We start from the raw sequence: 10,000 nt of genomic DNA on the forward strand, positions 1-10,000 counted from the left end.
TTGATATCAACTACTAGTATGCTTTCCACAGGGGTCCAAGCACATGACATAGCATCCCTCACATCAGCAAGACACCTATAGCCATTATAAAAAAACTACAAGGCAACTGGGCCATATGTCCATTTACAACTTGACAGTACCCACCCTAATCCAGTATGCTTGCTTATCAGACATCCAATGAAGTGTGTGTCCCCAAAAGCAAAGTACAAATGTTTAATTCAAAAATTAGTGAGGACTGCAGACAAACTCAAACATTCTTATTGTCACTGACTTTTATAAATCTCATCAGTGAGATCTTGATCAGTGCAATGAGGTTTACTTACCCTCTCTCTTCAGCTGATAAACAGCAAAGTTTATAAGCACTAATATGGTCACCCCAAGTAACCAATAAAACCAAGCAAATAAGACAAGACTCACATGCTGTATCTATGAACAGTTGAGTACCACGCTGCTGCAAGAATTGTATTTACAACTACATCTACTGGAACAAGATCAGCCACGGCATTATTGGAAGCTCTCATTGTACGGAGGATTCCTTTTCCAGCCTGCAAGAACAGAAAATCTTATTTTAAGATGAACAGAATGTAATTGCACAAGATGTATACAAAAATGCTTTTTCATCCTTTGAACTGTAGCTGCAGTTTAAGCATATTATCATAACTTGACCCTAGGTGGCTGTCCACTATCCTCTCATTCACACAAGCAATGATGCAACATGTCTGACATATTCCCAAAAGTTACATGATGTTATACTGTTGAACTACTAAAATTAACCGCATATTATATTATATATATATGGGTCTACTGTAAAACACCGAAATTCCACTTCGCAAACTAACAGTGGAATTTTGGTTGCACTAAAGTGCACTTAAGTAAAAGTGCACTGCGATCATCGATTCAACGAACCAATAAGCAACACAGAAACATTGTTTTTGCAAGGCCCCCCTGCACCCTTCACCCCCCCCCACTTAAATATACCAACTCAGAGATCATACTACAGTGGGGAAACGAGTAAATTCCCTTTCCTTACTGTAGTGTGCTTTGGCACCTGTTTTCCTTAACGGTTCGTTGAACCATTCTTTGTGAAAGTGCACTTTCGCGCAACTGAAATTCCACTGTTAAGTTTTCAAACAAGTGGATTTCTGTGTTTTACAGAAAACACACACACACACACACACACACACACACACACACACACACACACACACACACACACACACACACACACACACACACACACACACACACACACACACACACAGTAATCAAGTTCTTTTCAATTCACATTTTAATCTTTGGCTCATAAGCAAGTGTAATCTCTTATTCCCTTGTTGCGTATTTTCACTTGTGCCCTAGGAACCCAGGCTGCATCTGAAAAGGATCAGACACAACCAGTCCATTTACCTGGTAATCAAAACAAATGACCAAGTACAGATTATTACCTAATCAGCTTATGTCAACGATGAAAAGCACATAACTATCAAAACATGACTTGCATTTTTCAAGGTGAGGCAAGCCTTTTTCAACCCCTTGTTTGCATTTTGCAAGGTGAGGCAAGCCTTTTTCAACCCCTCGCTTACATGAATTGTGTGGTATTGCACCCTGGGGGTGGGGGAAGGCACATCATCCTCCTGAAGTTGTGCAATCTCCCACAGTACATGCTCCTGGCTGCAGACATGGAAAAGGTTACTGCTCAGAGTTACTGATGACACTGACAAAGATATGCAGAGAACCACATCAAATGGCTGCCCGAGTTAGGTCATCACACCACCCAATGCAGGCTTCAACTTGTATTACCAGGCTGTGGATTGTGATTCATTACTGAGACTAAGCAAAAATACCTTAAGATTCCAAGAGCAGGACAAGTTATTTCTTACACTTATTTCATTGAATTGCACTTCTGTAATGCTTGTAATTGTGCTATATAGTTAATCTATTACATTTTGCACTGTTAAAGATTTTTTACTGTTTCACTGCATTTATGTACCGTTTTATACTGTTTTAACAGTATTTTTCATTGCTAGATACAGTTTTATTACCCTAATTGCATGTTTAATGAATTACTTAACTGTAAACTTTTTCATATTGAGAGTTGTATTTTCTGCTTGCGAGTGCTGTAGCTGTGCTTTTCTGTGCATTTATTTTTTGAGGTTTCTGCATTCTAGTCTGGTATCACAACTGATTTGTTTGCAGTTAAAAGCATTCTCTAGAGTCTCCTTGCTCCTTTATCTATTTAAAAACTTTAATTTAGTGGCTACAGCTAATAGCTGTAATAGTTTCCCACCCCCTCCTCCCTATTGTTATCTTGTCCTTATACTTTGTGGCTTTGAAGTTGCCTGCCCATACTGTATATTTGATCTGTGTTAAAGTTTGCTCTTCAGTTTTTTCCCTTAGATCTACTAGTTCTCTCCTTTCCTGCTCTTATACTAGCTTATTAGTCTAGCACTTTACCAGACTTCTTGTTGCAATTATTGTACCACACAAGTGCTACCAGCAGTAAACCTTCTACAAGGAAACAACTCTAGTACTTATCAATGCCCACCTTGCCAGTTTAAAGGTCAGTTCCCTGTGCTATCTCCTATTAACTTGGGCATCCTGAGGGAATGTAGCAACTGCCTCATGTACACAGACAAACCTCTCCTCTTACCTTCCAAGACTCAGACTTGCGAGAGATGCACTTGTATATCCAAACTGAAAGCCTAACACTCTCCAGCCAAGACCAGAATAACTGGTCAAGAGGTCAACACTTGCAACACACCTCCAGAACACACACCAGCACTGCCTTCACATAAAAACACAAACCATACACCTTAGCGGAGGCTCTCAAAAATCTACCCAAGCAGCAGAGCCCTCCAAGGCAAAAATGCACTCTACCACAACACACTAATGAAACTCTCCTAAACAGTGTGCCACTCAAAGCCCCTAAGGCAAAACAGCATGCCCAACACACTAGTTATAGGTGACTTGATAGTGAGGCACACTCATGTTCCGCTCACTAAGTTGAATAAGGAGAAACTAACAGCTGCCGGTAAGGTGCCAGGATCCCACAACACATGCACGGGTACAAATATGACTGTCATTGTACATGTGGGTGTGAGTGACCCGAGACTACCTCCCTGGACTACATGAGACATGGAGGAGCTCTCAGATTATGTAGCCCAGGAGGGTATGACCCTAGCCCTAAGCAGCATCCTACCATCACCCAGAATGACATGACAGTACAAGCAGAAAATGATTGATTTCAACAACTGGCCAAGTTTCTGGTGTTATTCTAAGGGGATCCAGTATCTGCCTGGGATGACATAACTGACAGACCTCTATGCTTTGCCAGAGATGGCCTGCATCTGTCACCCCTGGGCTTCCAGATACTGGCCAAGGATCTTGCCACCCCCTATAGTGCCTTTTTTTAGGCAGTGTTCCAAAGACCAAATTACCACCGTAACAGCTACAAACAAATGCAACCCGAGGGTCATGTTGTTCAACGCTATATGTCTAAACCTCAAAAATGAGCTCACTCAAGGCATTCATTTAAATGGAGAACATAAACATTTGTGTTGTAACAGAGACCTGGTTCAAGGCAGCAGAAAGCACCCCTGCACTACCAGACTATAAAACTCATTCCACACCTTTTGGCCCCAGAACTTAGACCAAAGCTCCAAAGACAAAGGCGTTTCCACAGTCATACAGGATGCACACACCTCCAGAATGGTAGACCAACATAATGCAGAGATATTTCAGGTGCAGCTAACATTGGTAAGACAGCGATTCAGGTCATAGCCTGCTATAGGTCCCCAACCATGTCCCAAGACTCGCACTCCACATTCCTATGCACCCTGAAGAATATTAGGGTCCAACCTAACACTCTCTTACAAGCGACTTCAACTACCCCTCCATTAACTGGGTAAAACTACTGGTGTACCAATACACTTGCCCAATGTTTCCTGGAGTTCATTAATTCCAATGCCCTGGACCAGCTCGCTCTTGCCCCCACTAGAGGTAGCTACATCCTTGACCTGGTCACTACGAACGTGGGAGACTGTTGCTCTACAGCAATAGTCCGCTCCTTCCTGGTTAGCTCAGACCACAAATTAATCTTGGAAATCCACCCACCCCCCCAAGCAAAGGTAACCACTACGAAAAAAATTCTCCAAAGCTAACCTTTGGGATCCTAAAAAACAGAGGTGGCCAACTTCACAGCACCCATGCAAATGGAGAAGAGTTGTGCGATTGCAGAATCATAGTGCACTATACGAACATGTACTCAAATGCATGGATCTCGCCATACCCAATAGAACCAAGACACTCTCCTCCAAAAAAAATGAGGAGGATCTGGTGGTCCCCTGCCATAAACTCTACAACAGAAAGAGCAAACTGATGCGGAATAAGGTGAAGTCCAAAGACTGGAAAAACTCCCTTACCTGCCTCAACAAAACGTTGAGATCCCTCATCAAATCCTCTAAAGCTAGGTATGACAACAGAATTGCAGCAGATATAGAATACCTTATGATTGTCTATACTAAGTTATGTAAAGAATCTCCACAGCAATGCCCAGATTTGCTCTGAGCTACTGCACAATGGTACCTCATATACAGAGCCAACAGATGGCCAGTAGACTGGCAGACATATGTCAGTGCCAACTTTACCCCCCCAAAGGACCAATCACAATACCAGTAGATTGCCAGGCACCCAGTATTACTGCTGCACAGGTAAAAACAGCACTGTCCAAGGCCAAGAATACAGCTTCTATGGGACCTGACAATATCCCTGGTTGTGTTATACATGAACTACAGAGTAAACTGGCACCTCACCTGTGTGCCCTGTTCAACTCAATTCCCTGCCAAATAGTGCATTGCTACAGTCATCCCTCGCCACAAAGGAGGAGCAACTACAGACCCTGGGAACCCGATATGCAAAGTTGTGGAACGCATCATCATGGACTTAACAAGGATATAGGGAGTCTCAAAACTCTGGATCCCACACAAGTTTGGTTTTGTGAAGGGTAGATCATGCCAGATCAACTTGGTAGACTTCTTTGAGTCAGTCAGCAGAGCTGTGGATGAAGGCAAAGTGGTTCATACAGCCTACCTTGATCTAGCAAAGGCTTTTTATACTATTCCCCACTCAGGAATCATAGAAAAACTCACTAAGCTTGGGATCAACCCCTATATCACTAGGTGGGTTGCAAACTGGCTCACAGATAGCTACTTTCACACTAAGTTCTGACTCCAAGTCAGACTGACGATTAATCACGAGTGGAGTCCCACAGGGTTCTGTCCTGGTTAGTCTCCTGTTCGGTATCTACTTCTCTGAAATCCAGGCAAACACAAAGGGACTCTGGCTGACAAAGATCGCAGACTATTGCAAGTTGAGAGCTATTAACTCCCCAAGTGATGTTGACATCCTACAGAATTGGCCTCACTGTGACCAACTACTGGTGTCGGAACCATGGCCTTAAGCTCAAAGCCAAAAAAAAGTGTCATCCCCTTTGGGAAAAACCCGGTTTCCATGAATTACCACACTAATGGTAGTCCATTGAACACAGACATAAGAGATCTGGGAACACAGGTTGACAGCAACCTCTCTTTTAATCACCACAATGCCACTGTGGTCAGAAAGTCCTATATGGCACATCTCATTATGAAGGGTTTTGCATCCAGGAAGAAAGAGGTCATAGTCTCCCTCTACTCTTCCTTCATTAGGCCAATCATCGAATACAATGCCCCATTTGGCATGTACCTCACTAGACACCTGCAACAAATGGAGAGGCCATAAAATTACCTCACAAAGAGGATCCTAGGCCTTAAAACACTTGTCCTATATGGACCAACAAAAAAACTCCCAACTATTCTCTGTCTCATATCGCCTACTTATGGCAATCTCTGCTCGACTTAAAGCCATGTCTGACCCAGCTCAGTTAGAAATACATCTAAAGAAATCCTAATCCCTCTGCACCACATGCTCCAGAGACCTCAACCTCATTACCACAATTAACAGAACATGCTGGAGGGACAGGTTCATAACCCAGATACTGCCCATGCTTTGGAACTGACTTCCCATACATGTCAAGCAGAGCACCTCGCTAACCCTCAAGAGAAATGTTGAGGAGTGGATGATAAACAGAAAATTCACCCCGGGGTGGCTACTAGAGAGGCACTGGGAAGTAAGGTCCGGTGGCAGTATGCCTGGGTAATCCTATGGCTAGGCTTGTAAAGGCCCCAGGGCCATTAGCCTAGTACACACCTACAAACCTATGCACAATAAAAAAAAAAAAAAAGTTGCTCCACAAACAAGACAGGTGTACAAATAAGGCAAATGTTAAGGTTATTACAAGACAGGTGTACAAATAAGGCAAATGTTAAGGTTATCACTGTGAATAGTCATTAAATGTTAACTATGACAAGACTTGTTGAACCCAATCCTAGTCTGTCAAATTTCCTTGGGAGATCTCATTCTCAGAGCATGTGTGACCATTGCCAGAACACACAGTGATGTTGCACATGATTACATAAGGGTGCCTGGCCTAGCTTGTTCCTCAGCCACTGGGGAGCACACTTTCTACAAATAAAGGGCAATTAAGTTATACTACCTACACTGCTCAAAAAGAATACACAGGTGTGTATTTGCCAGAGTTTCAAGGAATCCCAACACTCGAGGTTGGATAAAAAGGGAAGGCAAGCATCCATCACCCATTAATGATGGTCTTCTCAAAAGATAAAACTGTTAAAAACATGCTTGTACATTTTAACAGCAATTTTTTTTTAAAATCTCTATGGCTGAACCGAATCCCAAGCAGTAAATCTGCCAGAGTGTAAGAAGTCATAGGACAGACCAAAGATTAATTCAGAATGCAGAGACCTGAATTACAGATGTACCAGAGTAGATTCAAATTCCTGAAGTCACAGTTGAGACACTATTTGAAGATGTGCTCCAAAGACCAAATGGCAACTGTGAAAATGCAAAATGCACGCAATGGGTGCATTCTTAAAAGTATGCACTGAAAAAAAATCTACAGCACTTAGGGTAGTGGCCTCAGACATTCACATTTTCTATGAGTGGTTAACTGATGGTAAAATATGAAAGTAACCCTTTCCAAGTAGTTCTTAGCTCTCCTTAGTGGAAAATAATGTTCTACTAGAGACTTGTGCATGCACTACCAGTATAAAAAACCCTGAGCAGCAGTTGCACATCCAGAGTGTCTTCTTTGCAGGGATTTCTAGAATAGTAAAGACAAGAACATGGAGATCAGATTGAACTAAAAGCAGGGACAGCTCAGAAGTCATAAAATGTAGTCAATGCCAGAGACACTGAACAATAAAAACCTTCCATCTGAGAAAGTCTGCATTTCTGCAGTCATGCCAACAGAAACGCTGGGCATCAGGAAAAAAAAAAGCAGAAATTAACCAATGTTGTTGAGCTAGGAGTCTGACAAGGAACAGCTACGTTTACCAAAGAAAGAAGGAAAGTAGCAGGCACCCTGCCAGTGCATCTGACAACTCGCATTGGGTTCTCAAAATCCTGCTTTCCACACAAGTCACGATGGACAAAAAGACTAGACCCATGCACCCTAACATACATGTGGCTATAAATAACTCAGGAGCTCATGCAAGTCAATCAACTAGGATAATAAAGCATGTTGCTCTGTCAAAAATGTAGAGACATTTCCAAATGGAAGCACATGCCTGCCAAGTGGAAACCTTATTTGCAGTCTCAAACTTTTACAGGAAGATCAGGGGATTAAAAGATATATTCCAAGAGTTACTCAAGCTGGAACTAGGAAGGTCAACCCCTTTTGAAGGTAGCAGCCATGGCTAGAAAAGAGTTGTGTACTCACCATAACGTTTCATCTGTGCTGTCCATATTTATTTATCCTTGACTGATGGGTTTGGTTCTGAATATCTGAAGCAACTTGGCCATTACTACAGTTTGAGGTGACCAAAAACTCTCCAGCTTTAAGTCCTACCCACAATGCCTCTCTCCCAGTTATCTCAGATACAGCTTGCAGAAACACAGAATGACAGAAAATGCCTTCACAGAGGCATTATCTGAAATTTTTACAAGTCATCAATAATACGGTATACATAGTCTGTTCCATCAAAAAAAAAACTGCCAGGGCAGGGGGAAGGAGGGAGGGGAGTGTAGGATAAATTAAGATGGACAACACAGATGGAAAGTTATGGTGAGTACATAACTTCTCTATCTGATGTCAATCTTTATCCCCACACTCTCTCACACACACACTCTCTCTGACACACGCATACACACACACACTCTCTCACACACGCATACACACACACTCTCTCACACACGCACATACTCTCTCACACACACGCACACCTCACACACACACTTCCCACACACTCTCACACACACACACACACTCCACACACACACACTCCTCACACACACTCACACACACTCCCACACACACACACACACACACACTCACACACACACACACACACTCACCACTCACTTCACACACACACACACACTCACCACTCACTCACACACTCTCACTCTCCACACTCTCCCACCTCACTCACACCTCCTCACCTCACACTCTCACGCTCTCACTGTCCCTCTCACTCTCCACACTCTCACTCCTCACTCTCACTCCTCCTCTCACACTCACTCCTCACTCACACACTCCTCCTCACACACCTCACCCCTCACACACACTCTCACTCACACTCACTCCTCACACACACACACCACTCACTTCACTCACTTCACACTCACACACTCACACACTCACACACTCACACTCACACACACTTGCACACACTCCACACACCACACACTCCTCACACACACACCCCACACACACACACTCACACACCTCCACACACACACACACACACACTCACACACACACTCACACACACACACACTCTCTCTCACACACACACCTCTCTCTCCCACACACTCACTCTCTCACACACACACTTTCTCTCACACACACAACTCTCTCACACACACACTCTCTCCTCACACACACACCCTCTCTCCTCATTAATTCTCACTCACTTCACACACAACACCCACTCACACAACACTCTACACACAACCCCCACTCTCACACAACACTCTCACTCACACAACACTCTCACTCACACAACACTCTCACTCACACAACACTCTCTCTCACACAACACTCTCACTCACACAACCTCCTCTGTCACTCACAACACTCTCACCTCTCTCACACAACACTCTCTGTCACCCCAACACTCTCTCTCCAACACTCCACCAACACCCCACTCACACACACCTCAACCCCACACACACCTCACCTCACTCACACTCACACTCAACCCCCACACACACACACACACACACTCAACCCACACACACACCTCGGCCCCACACACACACACACACTCCAACCCCACACACACACTCACTCAACCCCACACACACTCACTCAACCCCCACACACACACACACTAACCCCACACACACACACACTCACCTCAACCCCACACACACTCACTCCTCAGCCCCCACACACACACACACACTCCACTCACACACTCAACCCACACACACACACACTCAACCCCACACACACACACACACACACACACACACACACTACCTCTTCCAACCCACACACACACACACCTCAACCCCACACACACACACACACACTCAACACACACACACACACACACACCCACACCTCAACCCCACACACACGCCCACACACACTCCCACACACACACTCACACACTCAACCACACACACACACACACACACATGCCACCACACAGCTCCCACACACACACACACAACCCCACACACACACACACACACAACCCACACACCTCCAACCCCACACACACACTCCACACACTCACACACTCAACCACACACACTCAACCCCACACACACACACTCACCACACACTCACTCAACCCCACACTCACTCAACCCCACACTCAACCCCACACACACAACCCCACACACACACACACCCAGGCCCACACACACACACACT

General features: G+C 44.3%; 1 protein-coding gene across 1 annotated transcript in view; it reads right to left on the reverse strand.

Moving 5' to 3' along the window:
• Nucleotides 1–10,000, reverse strand: part of LOC122794974 (fatty acyl-CoA reductase 1-like) — a 647,127-nt gene that overhangs the window by 305,819 nt on the left and 331,308 nt on the right. The window contains exon 7 of the mRNA XM_044063565.1: nt 418–545. Within this exon, the coding sequence (XP_043919500.1) occupies nt 418–545 (128 nt within the window). The remainder of the gene's footprint in view (nt 1–417; nt 546–10,000) is intronic.

The sequence above is a fragment of the Protopterus annectens genome, chromosome 2.part1 (assembly GCF_019279795.1).
Source record: "Protopterus annectens isolate FY-2018-M chromosome 2.part1, PAN1.0, whole genome shotgun sequence".
Lineage (NCBI taxonomy): Eukaryota > Metazoa > Chordata > Ceratodontiformes > Protopteridae > Protopterus > Protopterus annectens.